The sequence below is a fragment of the Strix uralensis genome, chromosome 5, assembly GCF_047716275.1.
Source record: "Strix uralensis isolate ZFMK-TIS-50842 chromosome 5, bStrUra1, whole genome shotgun sequence".
NCBI lineage: Eukaryota > Metazoa > Chordata > Aves > Strigiformes > Strigidae > Strix > Strix uralensis.
This window is the reverse complement of record NC_133976.1, coordinates 4,783,403-4,806,303: the sequence shown is the minus strand read 5'-3', so window position 1 is coordinate 4,806,303 and position 22,901 is coordinate 4,783,403. Positions and strand designations below refer to the sequence as shown.

Here is a 22,901-nt window from a genome sequence, read left to right as displayed (position 1 = left end):
ACTTCTCTGCACAGCAGACCCTGTGCAGGACCATGGGAGTGGCACTAAGATGGGTCTGTTACTCATAGCAATAGTAGGACTCTTGGCAAAGCTGTGTCCTCATAGAACATCAAAGCCTCATGCTCTAGAGGACCAATCACTGTGATTATGTTACTGTTGTCCTGGTCAAGCAAGCCATCACTGGTAAGGATATAATTTCAAATGTAGCCTCAAGGTAACTAGAATATCTCAAATGCTTTCTTGTCGTTGGGCCTATTTGGAGCCCCATTGTGGTGTGGGTGACGGTTCCTTTCCATGGTGCCATCTTCACAGATGAGCTGTGTGTCACGGATGAGTGATTTAGATCACTTAAAGAATCACCATCAAAGGTATTAGCAAAAGTAATTTTAATGTGGATTTGTGAAAGTGCAACTTAACAAAGTTCGATGGCAAGGTTCACTCTACTACTTACTACGTGGAAGAAACGTACAAAGGAAAATCAAGTTAGAATCAATTTAGAATGATTTACATAGAGACCAGAGATGCAAAAAGGTAAGGGAGACCCTCCTGTTGAGTCACAAGGTTCAGAGTAGACCCCCTTGTTTTCTAAACTCGTGCTGGAGCCTAGGTGTGGCTAGATCCAATCTTAGTCTCAGACTTGATCAACACTTTACATCTAATGGAAGAGATACAAAGGGTAAGGAAAATCTCTTTTGCGTCATGAGATTCAGAATGGACCCCCTTGCTTTCTAAACTCCCTCTCAGAGAGGAGTCTAGGTGCGGCTGGATCTAGACTTAGTCCCAGACTTGGTCAGCGGTTTATGTCTAATGGGATAAGACATGCGGATTTCATTCAGCGTGCAACCAGTCACAGAGGATCTATTGTGAATAAAGGGTCTCTCTGCCATGGATAAGGAAGGATCTCTTAGTTTCAGGTAAGGAATCTCAAGCCTTAAGAGGCGTCCCTGCTCAAGGGGAGAGTCGCCTGACATGCAGTCCAGTTGCTCTCCAGGGAAAACTCGAATTGGGCTCTTCCAGTGGTCTGTCATTGGTAAAAGGTCTCTTTGCCTTGAGGAGCAACCTTGAGAGGCGTCCCAGCTCAAGGGGAGGTCACGACTGTGCAGCCACACTGCCTAGAAGGGAGAGCTCAAAGCAGGCTCACTTAGGCTGTTGTATTTATGAGATAAAGTGATTGGCTCGTAGTCAAATTGCATACAATGGGAAAGGCATGCACGAGACTCCTTGTACCCACAACTTCCTTTGTTCCTTGATAAATGAGCCTTGGGAAAACCACCAGCTTTTCATGTGTTAGTCGCATGATTGGTGATCCAAGCTCATATGCATCGGTGCTCACTGGGTCACTGTGCTCCTTTGTGTGTTTTCTTGAGGAGTTCTTGTCCCAGCTCCAGCTCAGGCCTTTACCTCCTTTGGAGCCTGTATCAAACTGCTGCGAGTTTGGTGAAGGGAGTGTCAAGTGCATCTGTCACACTGTGCCTGGTGAGGGAAGGGTGGGTGTGCAAAGGGACTGGTAGCTTTCAGTACTTACCCTTGCTTGGAGAGGATTTTATGCATAGGTAAAAGTCTTCCTCCCAGCTTTGTCAGCTGCCAGGATTGCAAAGAACAAGGGATATTTTCTCCTTTGCCATCAAGGTAGAAGTACCAGGGAACTTTCTAACTATGAAGATTTCTTGCCACATTTTGAGACTCTGCAGCTCAGTAAGAGCTTGGGTGGCATGAATTAGGGTGAGATTAATCGTGCACTTGTACATCACTGCTTGTGCCTATCACATTTTGTGGTTGGAGGTGGCTCATCAAAGTGTTTCCATTTGAAGGTTTGAAGGACACATTTTGTGGCTTTGTCTTTTGTAGAAGGACCTCCCTCCCTGGTAGAAATGGTTCTATTTGAAAGGATTGATGGAATTTCTTTCACTTTATTTCTTGTGTGTGTGTTTTCCCCTGCCTCCCACAGCACCACAGATGTTAGCTGGGATCCTGGAGGTGCACTCAGCTTGATAGGTTCTGTGTGGGGGAAGTTCACAGAGGTCTTCTGGGAAGATGGATGCATTGAAAAGTAGAGAAGATACGGATGTCTGAGCCTCATGGACCATTCCTGACTCACTGAACTTATTTAAGGAAGGAAAAATTGTTTTGAAAGTAGCAATGCTAGTGGAGCTTAGACCCATGTGGAGCAGGATCCTTTGTCCTGTCCAATTTCCCATCCTGCCAGTTGGCCAGCCAGCTGTAGATGGGCTCTAAAAGTAGAGTTCTTCCAGCTCGTGCTGCAGGAGAAGTTCAGTTGAGTCATTTCCTGTAGCTAACAAGTGAAAATGTGAATTACTGATTGAAAATCAATGCTTCATTCACAGGTGCTGGGTCTGATACACCAGAGAAGCACCAGCATTTCCTGAGATGGATTCTTAGGTTGGGCACCCATGCGTTACACTGCCAGCTATTCTCATTTACCCAGCAGATTTTCCTTTGTTTGAATATTCTTGTTTAACATTTTGCTTGGTCCTTGAAGGCTTTTGCAGGTATTGTGATGATTCAGATTCACTTCGTTACTGCTGAAAATTAATATTTGCATTGTAATGACTTCAACTGTAGTACTGAGAAGCCTGATTGTGCTCTACAGGCACAGACAAAGTGCAAATCCGTGTTCCTAAAAGTTCCAGTGCAATCTGTTCTCTCCCAGAGGTTTCCAGAGTCACTTTATCTACATTGCAAAAGAAGCACAAAACAAAGCAAACCACCAGATATTAGATTTGTTTGGGGAGATGGCTCTGAAACCACTCGGAAACTGGGAGTGTAGCGTGTTTTTTCAGCTGAGTCTGTTTAGTCTGAAAACAGAGGTCACCTTGGCACTTTTGGGCTTTGCAAGCCTGTAACTCAGATTTGAATGTGGAGAGGTACACCATCTTATTTAGGTGTCAAAAAGCAGTGAGGTGCAAGTCTTTAAAAGAGGACAAGGGATTTTTTTTGAGAGGCATTAGAAGGGGTACTGACTGACAGACAGCAAGATCTGTGAATCGGGCACCGTTAAGACATCTCAAATCAGGCATCTGGAAATGTAGGCCCCTGAAATCTGTTGTCAACTTTGAAAATCCTATTCCCCCCCCCTCCTCCTGCCAGCTTTGAAAGTTCGAACTGTGTTCTTTTTATCACATTTGTCATTCCTTAGTAATGAAGCTCTGGCATTCAAAATTTGGCTGACAACTTTGTGGGTATGAGCCAAAATGAAGTTCAACTTGCACCTTTCTCTGATGCACCCAGTGCTATTCGCAGTGAGATGCAGAAGTCTGAACTAGAGGGACGCCAGTCTAATTCATTACAGCAATTACTATCTTCTCACTGATGCCAAAATTAAACTTGTTTTCTTTATGCTAATGTAGGTGGACAGGAACTGATGAGGTGTATGCAACAGGAATGTTGAGAGCGAAAGTGCCACGTATAAACCATTTCTTCTCAGGCTATTCCTTCATCTTAAATAATGTAAAGGTCATAAATCTCTTGGAAAGCATGCAATATCCGTGCTACAAAGGACTTAGAATAGTTCCAGACAAGTTCAAGTATTATTTTATAGAGGTTCAAGTCCAGCACTTTAAGGTTTGCTAATTTTAAATACATTTAAATGCACTTTTAAAGTCGTTTAGATCTATAAACTGAATGTATAGTTCAAGTGACATTGGGAGAACTGGCTTTTGGGGAAGGACCACAACTCAGAAATGAGATCTGATGTAAATTCTGCTGGGCCTGGCTTGTCTTTGTCCATGGCCAACTGTATGGATTGCATAAGGTACATATAACTGAGTGTGGGACAGAGTCCAAGTGTGCCAAGCACCCATGCTGGATGGAAGCTCAACCATGAGCATGTTGTGCCAGGTTTTATGGCAATGTCATATAACCGTCCTTGGGCAAACCAATGTTCCCTCTTTCCATTCCTAATTCAATGTTTGGCAGCAGATGTCTTGAGGATGCACTTTGAGAAGGCTCACGTTTGATTTTCTTGGCTGGAGGTAACGGTGGCAATATTTGTGCCCACAATGCTGATTGTATTTGCAGTCTGATGTCCTCCTGCGATAACCACTGAGATTGCACCTTCTCAGAGGTCCAAAACCTCAGGTTCTGCATTGTTAGGGCAGTGTGGTAGCTGATACCAATCTTCGGGAAGGACTGAGAAGTCACAGTTACCGAGCATTTAAAACATTTAGAAATCCCACTCTGATGTATGTGAAAGTGCAGAGTGCTTCAGACTGGATTTCTCTTGGTTGCCTAATGTGCTATTTCCCTAATGTGTGGAGCAAAGGACTTCCTTTGAGCAAACCGTGAGAGCTTCTATCATTTAATTATTCTGGACCTACGCTGGTTAATTACAGCCCTTCCTGGGCTCCCCTGTGGGATAGTGGTCTTTAAACCATGTATCCAGTTGTTTGTTCAGAGGAAATGTTTTAATTTTCAAATGCCGGTGATTTTTTTTTTTTTTCCTTCTATAGGTGTTGCTATGTTAGCAACATAACTATATCACTGTTGGTTCTCTCACACGTAAGTGAGATTTTTTGGGAGAGAAGAATGTCTCTGATGTAATTTAATTCCCATGTATAGGCAGGTGGAATTAAAGTCTGGTTTCTGGGTTTCCGATTGCAAATGCACAATGCATTTGAAGAGGCATCTGTATCTCTGAAGCTGAGACTTGCTGAATTGCCTTTTGGTGCCCAACTTTTACTGATGTCAACAAGAATTGAATCAGAACTTGAATACCAGAAGCAACATTTATATATTTCAGTTCAAATCTTATGAAACTGTGTGATACAGATCCTGAAGTAACACAGGCTTACAATGTTTAGCTCAGAAATTATTCAGATTTTTTTTGGAAATGAAATAGAAGTTTCTGATAAATTCTTTAAGTCTTCTTGCAAGTGTATTGTATCAGCAGCTGACATACGATGTTCTCAGGGTTGATTTTTCTGCTTTGTGGGGGAAGGCACCTGGAGTTTCTGTTGTCCTGTCAAGGAACTGAAAGTTTGCACAGCTTTTTTTTTCTCAGAGGTCATCAGTAAACATACAAAGAGACTTTATAAATCATATCTGAATCTGTGTGATAAGCAGGATACGAGTGGTTACACAAGCAGTGGCCAGTTTTGAATGGGAGAGATGGAGATGATAAGCCACGCTACTGTAAATCACTGTCAGTGACTACAGTGGAGCAACACCTTCCCTTATTTTGGGATGTAGGTGTGTGCACGGGTTGCCCATGGAACTGGACAACAAACCAGTTTTTCTCCTGGTTTGGATTGCATTGTGTCTGAAACTTCAGAGTTGGTAAACCCCCAAGGAGATGTTTCTAAAACACATGTGGCAAGTCCATTGCAGTCTGCTGTGCTAAGCGTTTCTTTCCTTTCCTCCCCAGCAATCAAAGAGAAATACATGGACTGGACGGAGTTTCTCATACACGATTTGACCGGTGCCCGGACTGCACCTGCGAATTTACTGGAAGGCGTATGTATTAGATTGCAGTTTCTATCCGATACGGCGTCGCGGTGTGCATGCTGCAGCAGTGTTTGCGCTCCTGACATGTAGGGCTGTGTGCTTGCGGCGTCTGTGTGCCAGCATCAGGGGCTGATCCAGCGCCGGCCAAAAGTTGGTGGCAATGTTGCCTTGACTCTGCTGGCTCTGCTTCTGACCCAGTGCTGGGTAGTTTGTTTTGCCTTTAAGCTGGAGGGTGGTGCTTAGGAAGTCGGGTACCCGAAAAAGGCTGGATGGTGAAGGAGAGCATGGAGGGAGTCTGTAGGGAGAAGGACACAGCCCTTCAGTGCCCCGTTAGACCCACGAAACTGGTGAGCTGAGCTTTCGAGTCAGGACACAGGTTGGAGAGGGGGTTTAGTAGGTTGATGGGAAGCACTATCAGGTTTATGTATATATGAAAATAGCTCCCCCAAGGACATTCCCTCCACCTAAACACAGCAGTCAGATTTAGCAGGGAAGCTGGGTGAGGTGGCCTCAGTTGTGGGTAGTCAGGAGAGAAGAAGGGTCTGTTTTTTCAGATGCACCCATATGGCCAAGAGCCCAGTCTGTGCAGTGTATTCACAGGGCGACTTGCGCCTGGGGCAGCCTCAGCTTGCCTTGAGATCTTGGAAAAAATCCCACAGATTCACCTTGAAACTGTGGGAGCAGGGCACCTTCTTCATCGGGACCTGCCCTGCTCTCTTGTGAATGCTGTGCGGGGCATTTGGAGAGGAGACAGCCCATCCTGCAGGCGATAATTCTCTCTGCCCCTCTGTTTAGGATGAGAGTGAAGGTGCGCAGGCAGTTTACCTTTGTGTAAGGTCTCATGTTGGGTTTTTGGAAGCAAGTGTGCATCCAGGCATCCTTTTTGATCATTTTGTCGCTGGTCACTCCCACCAGCCACAGCTGCATCCTTCTTCCATGTGTCTGAGCAGTACGAGCTGCCTGGCAGGGAGAATTAATAGCATACCATCAGGGATTTTTTTTACCCCCCCAATCTGTTAGCCGAACAGCTCTTGCACGCCCAAAATAATGCCTGTCCTCAGGTCTGCTGCATCCCCGTTCCTGGACCGCTCCCAGGTGGCATATGCAGAAAGCTGGTGGTGTCTAACACCCATCTCTGGTGTATGCCAGTGCCATCGCAAACCTCTCCATTCCCTTTCCGCAGGCAGAGAAAAGAGGCAGCCCCAGGCAGAAATGCAGAGAGAGAAACGGTGCATTGGCTTGAAACAGTTTCTGACCCTTTTCTGGTGTTTTAAGCAATATATGTGCTGTCTGTGTCGTGTAATGTATGTAACCCCCTGTCGACAGATTTGCTGTTCGTGAGTGCTGCAGATTGTTGTTACACTGTTAAATCAATATGTAGTGATACTTTTTTTTTTTTTACATGCTAGCTATGCATATAAAGGGTTCTTGTGTTATGGTAAATGTTAATATTTCATGTAAGCCAATTATTAATCTCAGCCATTCAGTTCTCAGGGGTAAGTGACAGCCCATTGGCTTAAAATTTAGCACACAAATCAGAGAAGCAATATTCACTTTTATACAGCCAGGGATTTATTATAATAAGTTAAATCATTACACCATCATTTCATATTAAAGAATGCTTTGTTGCAATGAAGCAGTTGTATGAGAGGAAAAAACCCATTGAAGTAGATTTCTATTATATTATTAAATTTTGACACTGCATTTTGCCATGAAATAATATTTGAGGAGATTATACAGGTGTCTGTAACTTGCACTATAGAGGAATGGCTTATAATGGCAAATGTATTGTTCTGAGAAATATCAATTAATCATAGAGCTGGTTAAAACTGTACATGTGATGAGGTTTTAGTTAATTTTAATTACATTTTTTACCAGATTCTCATTCTGTTGTCTGCATTTTTGGATTAAGGGAGGTGTAGTAAAAATCAGTTGCATTTCAGAATTTTTATTACTTTCAAAATTCAAAAGGAAAGGGAACTTTTTTGGAAAATAAGGCTTTCTCCTCTATTTTTCTAGCCACCCCTAGAAAGAACCATACTGGACTGACTCTGATTTACAGAATTAATATTTTTAAAAATACTGTGAAAGGTTTATATTGTTTAATTAAGTAGAAGTGGGGCAAACAAAAAAGTCATTGTTTTTAATATATTTTGCATATATTTGCATCTCCTTTGGGGATCAGTGCTCCCAACTCTTGTGGTTTTTTTTTAATGCTGCTCTTAAAACCCTGGAACTGAGAAATTGCTTAAGAACTGGAACTTGCATTTAATAAAAAAGAAGAAATCTAACTGTTATGTTAGTGGAGAAAAGCTTGACAACAGAGATGCTCACAATCACAAAACAAAAACACTGAGCCCCAAAGGTATCGTTCTGCAAAGCATCTCATGGTTTTTTAATGCCTGCGGTTGGCAGCTTTGCAGGTGTAAAGTTAAGCACATGTGTAAATGGTTGCAAAACTGGAATCACAGAAAATACTATGTGTGAGCAAATAACCTCAGTCACTGGGATTTCTTGGACATGGTGACTTAACCCAACAAATCCTGTGTGCCTTGGGCTTTGATCCCAAGACCACTTAAGCTGGTGGGAACCTGCCGTTGGCTTTGGGCTCTGGAGTAACCACCACAGGCTCTTGCATCCGTAGCTGTGGGGAATAATTTGCTCTACACGCCAGCAGGAATGAGATAAACCCTTCATTGGGAAAGACCAGCGCACAAAGGGCAATTTCAGAGGCATGCCCAAAGTAGTTGCCTTTTAGGTAAATGCCAGTGTCCAGTCCTGTGATTGGTTCTTATCAGCTGCAGTCAATGAGAATTTGGTTTGAAATCCTCCAATATAACTGGGATTTGAGTTGTTCAGGAGCATCCTAAGTGGATGTGCCTTATGAGCTGTTCCACCTTTTATTATTCTTTTTTGTTGTTGTTGATGATGTCGGTTGAGAAATTAGCACAACTGTTGTTTTCTGTTTTACTTCTGAATTTGCACTTGGAAGACATTGAGTAAAATAGAAGAAGAACAGACTGTTTGCTGATCGCTTGGATGATGGTGTGAAAAACAAAAATAATCTTCTGCTGTCATCTGTTTCCTTGAGAAGTCTTCAAATAAAGTTTAAAATAAGGAGTTTTGCTTCTATTCAAACAGCCTCTGCGAGGAAAAAACCCTGTAGACCTCATTACAGTTGATTCCTTAATAGAGCTGCAGGATTCCCAGAATCCCTTTCAGTACTGGATAGTTAGTGTGGTTGAAAATGTTGGAGGAAGATTACGCCTTCGCTATGTGGGATTGGAGGAGACTGAATCCTATGACCAGTGGTTGTTTTACTTGGATTGCAGACTTCGACCAGTCGGTTGGTGTCAAGAGAATAAATACAGAATGGACCCACCTGCAGGTAAAGATCCTCCTAAAAATACTCTCTCCCTTTGGGGCATTTACTGATGTTTTGAGATACTTATGCAACCCATCTCCAGCATTCACATTGCTTTGACAGTAGTTTCTAGCTATAACACAGATGGCATGTGAGAGCCATCTAATTTGGGTTCCAAGTGGGTCAGGTAAACTGTATTAAATTTATTTAATAAATTCAGTTCGGCTTAGCTCAGTCCTGGAAGGAAGCGGTGTCCAATAAAAGCAGTTCTGTGTGGTTTTCCACCAAAGAGCAGAGCTGATGGTATAGTCCAAGGATGTGCCTGCTTGTCCAGCCCTTTTCAGTGGCGTTTTAGTGACCAGGTCTTCCTGAACATACTGTAGGCATCCTGGTGGAGGCCTGACTAGGAACCAGTCTTCTGCTGTCCAAATCAAGTCCTAGGTGACATGTCTCTGCATGTACTAGGCTCCATCTGCTTTCCCCTCAACCAAAGACCTCTTGCCCGTTTGTTTTTCTGTGGCCACACACATTTCTCTTGGGTAGCTGTAGACATCCATGAAATTTCCTGGGGATGGAGAAAGTGTTTTGGGACCCTCGTGACCCCTCTGACAGAGGTCTTTCATGTTCTGCTGTAACATTGCTGTACATCTGCCAAGTGAGACCTCCCTTGTGTGTAACCTGTCAGAAAGTGCAGTGAGGGTTCTGGGTTTGTCTGTCTGTGCATGTCAGCCTCCCCATCGGGGGGTTATGGGGTGCCTGTTGCTAGAAGCTAAGCTAATATTCCTTCGAGTAAGGGTAGATGGGGTCTTTCAGACTTAAAAGACCACAGATTTTGTCCTGCATTTTCTCCAAGGGAGTGAAGTCTTTGCAAATATGCCAGACCAGATTCAACATAGGGGAACTGCAACTTGGAGAAGCAGCTCTCTGGAGTTTAATGTTTGTAATGGTTTAGCCTCTGCCGGGGTCTGAGACCACGCGGCCGCTGCCCCTCCCCCACAAAGGGAGTGAAATACAAAGCCCCAAGACTGAAATAAGGAAAGGTTTAATACAACAGTGCAATAGCAACACAACAAACAACAGCAATAACAATAACAGTAATAGTGATAGCAATGAACAGAGCAAAATAGCTACCAAATACAGCAGTTTGAAGCACGATGTACAAAACCACGAGTGCACCGCGCTCCCGCCAGGAAAAATGTGACCTGCCAGGATGTGACATCCGCATGGTATCTGAATAACCCGGCTAGAGCTCCCCCCCACTGCTGGGGAAACTTAACCCTATCCTGGTTAAACCAGGACAATGTTCAAACCAGCTTGGGTGGAGAGAGGGACTGAATTTAAGCCAGTCTGGGGTCAGAAATAGAAAGTCACAACTCCAGGAGGAGGAGAAGTTCAAGGGACAGGAGCCAGGTAGAAGAGTCAGACACAAGCAGGCTGGGCCAGGAGGCTAGACAAGAGTAGAGTTTCAAGGTCAGCTGGAATCAAACTCCAAACAGTGGGACTGGGTTTGGCAAAAGGAGCAGGATCAAAATGGCAGGGAAAGAATGATTGCAAGGCTGAGTGTAGGGGAAGACTAAGCATTTCTAAGGTTTAGCAAGCAGGATATGTGCTGGGGACCACGGCACACAGTAAGGGCTCAGGGGTGCTTGAAGCCTCCTGGAGAAATGCTTGCAGAGGCTTTCACTGGCAGGTTCTGGGCTGGCTTTGGAGATATGTTTCCAGCCAGACTATACCTCATTAAACTGGGGGATGACTGGGAGGGTGAATTTTCTCCACCATCCAATAATATTGGTCAAAACTTTGTGAAAGTTTCTGGGTAGTTGGGTTTCTCTCTACTCAGGTGTTTGGCTCTGCGTTGGTCTGACTTGAGTTGGTTGAGTCAAGTTGGTTGATTTTACTTCTTCTGGAGTTAGGGATCTGGTTAAACATGACAGCTTAGACTATTGCCTGCATGGTCTTCCTTGGGGCACAAAGTGTGGCATGTCTGTATTTTTCATAAAACTGTGGCTTATACTTGGGGCCACAAAGCTGTTTGCTCAGTCCTGTGGAGCATGGCTCCTATTTCTAGCTGTTTGCACCTCCCAAGCTGGATGCCCCAGGACTACCATTTCCCTCGAGAGATGAGGTACTTTCTTGGTTAATGTACAGGTTTTGGCCCAGCAGACCTATTCCACCTTTTCCTGTGTAGGTGAACAACTTGTCCAGGTCTGTGCCTCATTTTCCTTGTGCTGTAGGTGAAGTTTTCCCATGAGTGTCGAATGATAGCAGAAAGGTAGCCCTCCTTTGGGGAGGTATTTCTGATGTGCCTTCTGTCCATCACACCTGATTCAGAGAAGTTACCCCAATACATGCAATTGTCATGTTCACAAGTCTGTCTGGGTCTTGGGTCTAACTTGGGATCTTGAATGCTTTTTGGAAGCATGTGTTTTTCTTCACTGATAGGTAGGAATCAATGTTCCCCATCACTTCTAAATTAGATGCGAACACTGGAGAGCATGAATATCACCCACTCTGTTATTTTACAGAGTGTTTGTGTTACAGAGGAATACTTCTTTTATTGACCATCTTTGAACTCTTCTTGGCCTGTATAGGTTTGGTGAATCAATACAGAAATGGCCCAGACGAGATTTATGCTTACACTTTGTTTATTCCATTCTCTTTCTACTCTTTCCTCCTTTTATTCAGTTGTGCTTCCGTCTATATGGATTCCACGCCCACCCCCCCTGCCCCCTGCACCTGTTCTTTTTCTTTTCATTTTATCAGTTGTCTTGTCTGTAAACTTGTTATTGGACACTTTATTTGCTGAAGCTGTTCGTTTCTTTTCCCCTCTCCTTAATTTTACTGCTTTTAACATTTCTTTCTCTTTTTGTCATCTGTCTTCATCTGATATCTGTTTCCTCTGCTTGGCATTTCTTTGGTCATTCATTCATTTTTTAGTGAAATTTGTTACTAATTAATTCAATGCCCAGATCTTCTTCCTGGCTTTCCTTGACTTAAATAGGTGGTCACTACTTTACATCGCCTAAAGTTGGGTCTCATAGGAGTTTGCTGAGAAAAGACCCTTTGGGTCTAAACCCTTCCATTTTCTCAGCAGTCCTCTCCTGAGCACTGCCCCCAAGGGTCTTTCTTTGATAAACCCCCCTTCTGGTCTACCCGTTTGTCAGGCTCTGCACTCCAGGGAGGAGCCAGTCAGAAATAGGGAATCAGATGAGTTTCTGGAGGCAGGAATACTTGTTTTACCGCTTCTGACGTAGTGGACTACATCAGCCATTTGTTGTCCACCTAACATCAGCATGTTCAAAGCACAATGGATGAATAAAGTGTATGAGACATTAACCCAGAGGAGGAGGGTAAAAGCCAAGTGGCTGGTCTTAGGGGATCTGTTTCAAATTAAAGAGTCTGCAAAAGAAATCTTTGAACCAGCAGGCAGGCAAGCAGTAGTGAGTTGTCAGGATGAGATGCTGGCAGCAGAGAGCTCTAAAGAAACTCAGGGATGAAGCTACTCAACCACAAACTGTCAAAGGATGAAATTTCCTAAGGACCCCAGGCCAGGAGAGTGTGCCAGGGACACATCCTTGCCTGCTTACATCCTTCCTAGTGACTTCTACAGTAAATAGGATTTGGACTGGAAAGACCTTTGTGTAAGACCTAGTGTGGATCTTCTTACAAAAGACAGAGAGTTGAGAGAGACTGTGGGCAGTATTTTTTTTTTTTAACATCAGGGATTAGATTCACCTGCTGTAGTGCAGGCATCCAGAAGACAGTTCAGCATGAACTGTTGCTTTTTTTTCCTGATTGGTGGAGAAAAGGGGGTGCCTAAGACAAGTCCAACTTAGGAGATGAAATGACATCTTCATAAGCCTATTTTTTTCTACTCAGGGGGGTTGAAAGCAATGAACACAGACCTGGTTGTCTAACTTTTGAACGTCTGAAGCCAGTTAAGGTGTCTCCTTGACTGATAACAGGAACAGCCTTAGACTGTATAGTAAAGCTGTTGTGAATCTCCTCCAAAGAGATTCTGAGGACACACAGCTACCCCCAAATCAGGTTGCGTGTTCAGTTGCTATCAAATGAGGATGTTCAGTTATACATCAGTTCTGCAGGTTGTGACAGTGCTTTGCGTACCCTTGACTTGAATGTTGCATACGTACCTTCAGCTTTATTTCCCTTTGTGTCTGGGCTGTGATTTTTCTGTGTTGATCCACCTCTGGGACCTGCCAGGTTGGGTTTCACCTTGCACAACAGTTTGAGGTCAGCCTTTCATCTCATACAAAGGAGATCCCATGGATCCAAATGTCTACAGTATTTTGGATGGAGAGGTCTCTTTTCTGAAGCCATCCACATCCTAGCACCCACTTAATGGACGAGAATATGCAAGAGGGTCTTTAGGAAATAGCATCCCGGATGCTTTCTCCAAATGGCAACTTCCAGGGCCTTTGTTTGTCTCACGAGCCCAGTTAACTGAGGCAAAGGGATCATAGCTTATTTTTTCCCTCAGATGTATATCTGAATCCAGAATAAGCCTCCTTGCTAGTGCAAATTGGCACTGGCTGCTTGACACAGAGCCACTGATGGTCTTGCCTTGACTGCTTATGCAGGAAGAGATTGTCTTCTTTTATGCTACTTTCTATTTAAAGACAAATTGGCAGTCATTTTAATTGCTCACTCCTTGTTAACCTAAATACAAATTGACACAGTACACTTTATTCAATTACCTGCAACCCTATCACTTAAACAAAATGCTTTATGCTCTTTTAACCGTGCGATTTAGTGTCCATATACTTGTCAGCGTAAGTGAGCTGCCACTAATTAAACATGCATATGATATTGCTTGCTGGTTATTGAAACCATTGGAGTTGTCTTTATCTCTTGAAGTTTATTGACCCTGCCCAAAGAAGTTGCTGCTTGTTTTCACTGATTTTGAGCAAAGTCACATGAAACGCTACTTTCTTCTTCTTTCCTATGCTCTGCTGCCATCATGGTAGAAAACGAGGGTCTGTTTTCAGCTTGCTCTCTCCAAGGAGCAGGGGAGCATCCAGCAGGGTTTTCCAAAACTCAGCCTTTTCTTTAGTTGAAACAACAGGCTGGCTGCAGCTTGGGGCAAAATCATATTGTATTCAGTATTTCCCTGTTTGGCACCATTTAAAACAAAAAGGAAGAAACAAGGTGAGTTTTTTCCCTCCCTGCACTTCAAGCCGATCAGGGCTCCTGCAAGTAAGGGAGAACTGGAGCAGCAAGGCTATAAAATGCTGAACAATTAGATAAAGAGTGCACTTCTGAACACTTGTGACCACTGCACATGCTGTAAACAAAGACTTGAAATGTATATTCCCATTAATAACCAGACAGTTGAGGAATTAAAAATACCACCCTGAAAGGTTAACATTTCCCTTTAAGCGTGTTTAAATTCATATGCATATCCTTGATGTCTATTCTGAAGTAGCGAGGTTTGATATAGTGGAAGTATAAATACATCCACTTCCAGTGAGTGATTCTGCAAATCCTATTTTGATAAGGTCTTAAATCTGTTGAGATCAGAACATAAAATTCTCTTGTACCATCAGTGCTAGGTGAAAACAGTGCTTGCCAATTCCTTTTTTATACATATTTTTTATTTCCTCCTTCAGAGTTGTAAGATACAGCAGTAAATCTTTGCTAGCTGGTAAATATATATGGTTATTAGATGTACAGAATTTAAATGCAAATTGGGGCAAATTGAACTGTGATGTAAGTGCGTGAAGCCGAACTGGCAAAAGAAAAGCTTCACACTGTTCACTCCAATTCAAGGTTCAAGTTTATTATTGAGCAAATGTTAATTTCCATTTTAATAATTGTTGCAATCTGTCTACCTATCTTGTCTCTTTAAGACCTTGATATGAATGTTCTGCAATAACTTGTTATGTGCAGGATAACAATATGTTTTCTAGGGCAGAAGTAAATCCAATATAACATTCTTCATCATAGTATTGTTTCCTTTGATGATTCATAGGCATTTCACTGCACTGAACCATAAAGGGCTTGTTAATATAGTGATTTAATAATATTAAACCTATTTAAAGAAACTCACTGAAAGCAATGTGAATCTGCACAAAGATGTTGCCTAAAAGTATAATGATGAAAACTTATAGGTCTCTGAATTGCTGTGATACTCTGGTTTGAGTGTGGGACCAACAAATGGGTCTGGGTAGAGATCTAGCTGAAGTGTTCCTTCCCACATCTACCCCCACCCACCACAAAAAACCCCCAACCCTGTAGTAAAAAAAGAGACTTTCAATGAACAGAAGGCTTGGTAAAGATATTTCTAGTTTTGTTCAAATATAACTAATCTTGGCTGGAGACCTGAGGCTCCTCAAACTGGAAAACATCAGGTATTTTGAGAACTGAAAATCAAAGAAGATTTTTTATTTTCAAGTAATGAGATAGTACAGTTCTCATTTCTTCAGCAGAAAATGAGGGGCATGCATTTTTCTGGGTTTTACTCCAGGATATAAAACACAATCTTCCTCAAATGTGCCACTGCTAGTTGCTTTTGTGTTGATTTTATCCACGCTGTACAGCTTGGAATATACACACTATTCATTTCACGTGTGCTACCTGGTTTTATGACATAGGAACTTAAGACTTCCAAAATTTTTGATCCCCAGTCACCTCTTGGTTTTGTTGTTTTCTTCTGTTATCATTGCTTTAGATATCTATTCTCTGAAGACTGTATCTGAGTGGAAATGCGCTCTGGAAAAATCCCTTAATGATGCAGCAAATTTTCCTCTTCCAATGGAAGTATTTAAGGTAAAAGATACACATTTTTCCTTCACTTACAGAACCCACAGTGAATAAATATCATGCAGTGTTTAGCAGCTTACGTTAAACTTTTGCAGGAAAGGCCATTGCTCTAATACATCACCATGAAAGGTCACAAGTGAGATGTTTGTATAAAATGCAGTTTTATGTGTGGACTTCCCATTCTGAGAACTGATTTCTTGCAGTCAGTGTTTTCTAGGGGCTGGGGATGATTTGCACTGATTTCTCCAGCATTATTTTTAACGTGTCTTATTCTGTTAGACCTGTGCAAAGGCATCGTATAGAACCATGAAATTTTAAGGGTACAAATATAAAAGTTGACATAATCTGGACAGATTTCTGTGAGCCTTGCACCCAAATTTTCATCTGGCCACAAGCAGAGAAACCTCCTTCATGAACCTATAGTGGAAGTGGGTGATAATTTTGCTCCCCTGTCTTTTTCTTTTTTTTATTCTCATTCTGGTTTTTAATAGTTAGAGATGTGCTTCAGCCCTGAGGCACCAGCTTTAATTTCCCATCTAAATCTGCACTGCTATTAATCATGATGGCTCCAGATAGTCCTGCTTTCTAGCTGTGCCCATCTGGTTTATAACAGTTACATCCTCGCCGTGGTGTGGTGGGCAGCGTGGCTGTGGGTGTGAGAGGATGCTCGTGGAGGTGTGTTGAAGCACATTGGTGCCCTGCTGTCTGGTGTCACCTCCTCATTGGGGACCTGGTAGACTACAGTGCCCTCCCCACCACCATTCTTGGCTCATCCAGCCTGGGGACCCTCTGAGTTCCTTCCCTGCCCTTAAGCAACGTTGCACTAGGACATCCCAAAACACCCATGCAATTGGTGCAGTTCACGTGTACATGTGGCACGTAGGGACATGGTTTAGTGGTGGATTTGGCAGTGTTAGGTTTATGGTTGGACCTGATGATCTTAAAGGTCTTTTCCAGCCTGAATGATTCTATGATTCTATAATTGGAAGAAGGCACTCATCATGTCCCACCCTGGCTGGCATGCCATGAAACCCCAGTGCCACCTTGACCCTTTCTGCAGGGACGTTCCAGCAGCTTCCCGTGAGGAATCCAGGCTCCTTTCCCAGCTGAGATGCACTTGAATTAGCAACATTAACTTAGGAGCGCTTTGCTAATGGCCCAGGCAGTGGCTCATTTGCTTGCGATGTGAAAGCTCTGCTAGGCTGGGAGAAGTGGGAAGATCTGTGCGTTGGCTTCGGCACGAATGTTGGTTTGAGAAGCCCTGTGTTGTGATGAGAGTGGCGTGTGGAGAGTTTTGATTCTCTGCCATTTATTTCATACAACGCTTCAATCCGCCAACTCTATTAAAGTTTGCGTTTGCAGTTTCAAGATCAAAAATGCATTGTGTGGGGCAGGGTTTAAATCACAATAGGGAATGCCTAATGTGTAGATTTTATTCCTGTCTATATGAAAGAGTGAAGAATGTTTCTGATGAGGCTCATAAAACATCCTTTTTTTCAAAAAAGTTTATAACTAACAGCTGTTTTGCTGCCTCTTCTCAGCATGCCAGACTTATACCCACTTATTTTAATTATTGCATGAGGGTCATAAATTTAAATTCAGCAGATCACAATTGCCATGCCATGTGGTTGGAGCTTGTGAAGATGTTCCTCTTAGAAGACAATGCAAAACATTGGAATGCTTGAATGGCCCAAGAGGAGAGTTACTTTGGGGCCAAATGTGACAAAAAGGCAAGATTAGATCAATAGGACTTCTTTATTTGTAATACGAAAGCTGGGCTCAAGGTGAACTGAATTCAGTGTCAGGTGTTATCTAAGCCCCTGGTTCTGGTGTTGGGAAGGCAGGAGGCTGAATAAATTATTTGTGTGTGGGCACCACTTTATTCTGCCTATTTAGGGTGAATCAACCCCACCTTGTGCCTCTAATTAAGGAGAAAAGTATGAGAGCTTGTCTGTGCCTGTGAACATGTCTTCCTCTAGAAATGACTTAAACATGAGTTAAGGAAAGGCTTTAGGAGACTACATGAGAGTACACTTGTCTGATCTTACGAGATAAGACCAATATTTGTGTGTGGGACCTTCAGGGAGAATCGCAGATCCCAGGAAAGAAGTGTTGAATCCAAAGGTGTCTTTTTAATTTTTTTTTTTAATTTTTTAAAAAAGTTTTTTTGCAAACCCAGCACAGAAGTATTGTCTCTACATGGTGCCTGGGGCTCCGTGCTACTGTAACTGTCATGTGTTAGATGAGATATAAAACACAAGGTTTGACAGCTGGCAACTGTTAAAGATCTGGAAAGCTGGAAATGTTTACTTTGGCGGACATGGTAAACTGCACACCGAGCAATTATATTCCGTGTTTTCCACATTTCCCTACAGAAATCTCTCACTGAGGAAAGCTTAAGTGTGTGCTTGCTCTACAGACATGAGCAGTCCCTAGGGTAAGCACGTGCACGTTTGGCTGGATTACAACTTGAATTCAAGTTGTCCTTTGTGCTGTGCATGACTGTGGGCAGTGTCACTAATGTGCCATCAAACTGGTCCCAGGTGGCGGTGCTGGGAAAACAGATCCACATTTGTAGTGTGAGAAGTGGCTCCTCTTATGGGTCTGTCAGTCCATTGTTGCTGTCAGTGGTGATGCTCTTTGGTTTTGGTGTAACAGAGTCGGGTCTGCTTGAGACCTCATAAACCATGGATTTGAGCCTGAATTATCAACTCTCAGAAGTGTGGCAGAGCTGAGCTTGTGTGTGGTGGTCTTCAGCAGCAGATCCAAAAACCCTTTGCAAAAGCGCAGCCCTGATCCCCTCTTGGCATCCAAGGAGAGGGCACCAGCCGCCAGACCACATGAGTTGGTTGCAAAAATCAGGGGGGAGGCTGCAAACAGGATCTTCTTTTTTTCTGGTGCTGTTTCACGCTTGGCCATATGTTGAAAGTGTTTGTAAAATGTTTTAGGATCCTTTGAGAAGGAACGTGATGTTCAACTGCCAGAAAATGCTGCTATTATATAGCTACTAAACATAGTGTTTTGCAAACTGCACATCCTGGAATAAGTTTTTTTTTTTTCTTCACAAAAGCTTTTTGCAACACACCTGCTATTTTGTCGTTCTGTTCTTTTCAGCGAACATGTTGATCCTTAGAGAAAACGAATCACAGACAGGACTTTCAAGAGTGTTTGAAAGGCCACAACCAAGGAGAAGTGTCCTTTGCTGTTTCTGCTCTGATTTCAGGGTACTGTAGGGATTCCTCATGCTTGACTGGGTACTGGTCATAAACGATGACTTAGGCTTCAGAGGACACCTGAGAAAATGGCCAGGGCTTTGTGTATGAATAATGGCAGTCAAACTATTACTGGGGCCTGATTTCATGTTAGGTGTGACAATTTCAGCGGTTTGCTTCAGTGGTGGCGTTGCTGGTGCTCTCTCCTCAGGAAGCCAGACTCCAAACCCAGCACCTTCTAGTCCTAATATTTATGAATCAGTGCATTTTTTAGAGTCAAAGCCCTGTAGCTTGGGTAAGATGAATGCTGGACACAGGTCATGTGATTTAGTTTCCTAGAGAGGGGCAGGATAGAGTCCTGGGGATCTTCTCTGACATCCCATTACGCTTCCCCTGGTCTCCTGTGCCATATTGGTGAGTCCCATGCAGATGTCATGGATCCTCAGGTGTCTTTCAGCTCACCCCAGACACCTCTGTTTGGGCAACTAAATCCTACCCAGGATTTGGGGTGCTTATAATCTTTTCATAGATGTTGCATATGGGCATCCTATTCCCAGTTTCCTCTGATTGCTATCAAGTGGGTCCTGATGACTAGCTTGGATGGAGCTGTCACCAGCCACATCCCTAACCCAAACTCTGTTAAACTGCTTGAAGAGCACAGACGCTTAAGAGGGAGAGGTGTTATCTAAGACAGGTGGCAATTCCTGATTTATAGCCTTTCGTCCCATTCCTCTTGTCTCCACTCTCTGGTCTTCCTTTCCTAAAGTTGTCATTGTTTTTTTCCAGCTTGAACTTCTCTCTCTGGCAAAAAAAGCTCTACACTATGCCCAGCCCAGTATGCCCCTATTTCTAACTGGAGCTTTTGGATGTTTCCTGTAATCAGTAATGGTATTCATTACGGGTCAGACTAATGACATGAAAGGAATCAGTTGTGACAAATCTCTCCTAAAGAGAGTGATAGAGGGACCATCGATCACCCAGGCAAGACCTCTCCCCTGAAATTCAGGACGGAGTAGTGGTTTTAGTTCTACACTCAAAAGTATGAAGACAAATATTAAATAGGACACCTTTCCCCTCTCTAAAATACAATTTTCCATCAGATGAAATGTGCATTTTAATTATAAGAGTAAGACAGACTATTTCTCCAAGACTTTGATTATTTATTTATTTTTTTCTTTAAAGGAGGACAATATTTCTCAAAAAGTTATAAACCCTTTGGGTGTCTTAGGGTGTTTCCTTCCATTATTTGATATTGTGGAGGAGTTTAAATGTAAGATAGAGAAACCCAGGCATTACTTTCTGCTCAGAGACAATCCTGACCTGGCTATATGAATAGACTTGAAGTCCAACAGGGTTTTTCTGTCTTCAGCTCCCTAATAGATGGGCACGTGCTGATGCAGTAGCTTAAAACGAACATGCTTTTGGTTTCACTTGGAAGCCAAATCCCAACATAAGCAGTCCCCGCTCCTTTCATGCACTGGTGGCTTGGCTGGCCTTTGATGCGCACACTGTGCTTTAATAACCTGCAAGTCGCCATGTTGTTTGCAGGCTGCCAGATTATTTATACTCCATCTGTTCTTCTCCGTCCGTAGCACTCACCAGCCCTTCTCCCTGACTGCTGTTTGCCTGGCTCAAGACGTGCGCAGCGTCCCGATCCCTCTGTTGTTCGGCTGCCTTTTGACCCACTCCTGTCTCAGCTCGTTAAGGCCATTTATCTTTGTAAGACCTAATAACCATCATTAGGAGTATACCGCAAAGGTCCTTACAAATGTCGCTGCCTTCACGGCTCTTGGGAGCAAGGATGTCTCTGATATCAAAGGTGCCACTCAGACGAGATGGAGTCTGGTGGTACCTCTGTGGAGCAGGAAAAAATTCTAATGTCTCTGCAACTCCCTCCTGACCGTGGGCTTTGCAAGGAAGTGGGTGGGGAGAGCAATCCAAGGAGGTGAATGAAGCCAAGCCCTGTCTGAGATGCCCTGAGGATCTGTTTGGCAGCACCGTGAGAAAGTCAGGGTTGGAAGAGAAATGTCGGAGACAGTTCAAGCAGAGCAGACAGGCTGAGTGGGAACCAGCTCCATCAGCCTTCCTCATCCCTCTGGCTGTACGTTTAGCATGTGTGGTTTTTCTTTCTCCATTACATGCCTGGGTCTTGTAGGATGGTAAGAGGTTAGCAAAAGTATCTGATCCCGTTTACTTACTGCATCCAGGCTCAGTGTGGGGGGGTATGTGCATGATATCCTGAGCTCTTGCCTCCTGCATCCTTGGGAATGGCAATGTTTTCCATTGAGAGGGACTAATGTACACCTACAACCAGAGTCTGCTCCTGTGTAGTGGGTGGGTGATACCTAAAAGTCATCCATCTAAAGATGGATGATTTTTCTCAAAGAAAACAAAAGCCAGCTTTGGTCCATAGCTGTTTTGCAGGGTGGTGGCAGCCCACAGTGTGCATTGAATTTGTTCTGATCCTCTCTGCTCTAACAAATTCCCATTGATTTCTCAATAGCAGTTACTGCCATGACATTAGTGAGGGCAGAATTGGTCCAAACAATTGCCTGTGAAGATTCAGTCCCTCTTCATGGCCAAGGTACTTATTTAGGGGTGTGAAAAGAGACACCAATAGTTTGACTTTGAGCACTCAAGTAGGTGTTCCCACCTCTGTTTTCCTTTTCACTTGACTTTCCCACCTGTGAAATGGGACCTGTGCATGTGATAGAACCAGAATTCATTAGCGAATGCTTGAGAAATGGTGTGGCAGTCCTGAAGGCTCTAAGTTGTTAAAAAGCCCAAACCAAACACAACCCCCCGCCCCAAGTGGATGCATATCTGTTTCTTTTACCTCTGCCGCCCGTGCTTCCACCGTGCAGGCGAATCAAAGCAGGCGCCGCGTAGGAGGGGATCTTTGCCCTAATGCCATCTGCAGCGGGCCCAGCCATACGGAGAAGGTGTATTCGGATTTAGACCGGCTACTCTGCAATGTTGCTGTTTCTATGGTAACTATTTTTTATTCAACAAGAGGAGCTTAAAATCTGTAGGGCTAAATTTGATCCTAGGCAGAAGCATCTGCAGTTTTTAAGGGGCTCTTCAGTAGGTGCTGTTCATAGCTGGCTCTTGTGCTCATTACTTCAGGGTCATGGTATCTCTAAAGCCTCCTTCCCGGCATCCTTTCCTCTTCATTCCACCCCACATCTCTACATTTTGGTCTTCCCATGGCTGCGCTTGTCAAACCAAGGGACAATTTGCTCATGTTGTGTCTTACCGGGGGATTTCTGTCTCCCTGCAGAGAGTGTGTCTTCAGGGAAAATTGCTCTGTGTTTAGCGAAGGAAGTTGATGAATCGCAAACAAGACTGATTCATCTGCAAATAATGCAGAGGATTGCATTTGGGAGGGTTTCTTTATTTATTTTTTTCCTCAATTAAAAAACAAATGCCAGATTCCTATAGAGGCAGTTTAACCACTGCTATTACTGTGTTTGTGACTGGTTACCACACATGAGCTTTGTGATTAAAATTAGGCTATTAGAAGCAGCCAGTTTCTTGGAGAATTAGAGAAAACACTGGGGGAAGTGATTTCTTTGAAAACAAAAACTGAATCAAATAATATGTTTCCAATCATACCAGATGGGGCCCACTTCTTCTGTGTCTTTTAATAGGGTAAACCAGGAGAGATGTGACTGAAGGCAATAGCAGTTCACACTGTTACAGTTGGTGAGGATTAAAGGAGGCTCAGGACAATCATTTATTAAGTGCTCAGTGTTTCTAATCAGCCTCTCAACTTTTCAGCATTCAGACTTGGTTCTGAATTTTGCACAAAGTTGCAGTCTTGTAAATGGTGTGGATCTGACTGTCCTGGACCAAAAGAGCCCTCAGGTTTAGGGTATTTGAAAATCAGAGTTCAAATTAGAGCCTTTTCTTCTTACCTATACACTGTGTAAGCTGCTGGGTTTGAAATGAGCTGACTCCACTGTCGTAGCTCAAGCAGAATGGGCTGAAAATGAGCATTTCACAGTCTGAAGGCGATGCCCTTCCTTTGGTTTGTGGCCACACTAGAGTAACCAGCCCATAGTCTGGTTTTTGTGAATGTC

The 22,901-nt window shown here is 43.4% G+C and overlaps 1 protein-coding gene across 2 annotated transcripts in view; it reads left to right on the top strand.

The window, feature by feature from the left end:
* The first annotated feature begins 5,408 nt into the window (after positions 1-5,408).
* Positions 5,409-22,901, top strand: part of SFMBT2 (Scm like with four mbt domains 2) — a 70,178-nt gene continuing 52,685 nt past the window's right edge. The window contains exons 1-3 of one of the 2 annotated variants that reach the window (XM_074869715.1): positions 5,409-5,472; positions 8,796-8,851; positions 15,516-15,613. In XM_074869715.1, coding sequence (XP_074725816.1) covers positions 8,836-8,851; positions 15,516-15,613 — 114 coding nt within the window. In that variant the 5' untranslated portion in view covers positions 5,409-5,472; positions 8,796-8,835. Of the gene's footprint in view, positions 5,473-8,611; positions 8,852-15,515; positions 15,614-22,901 lie in introns of those variants that run through there. The other variant, XM_074869716.1, reaches the window with a different exon arrangement.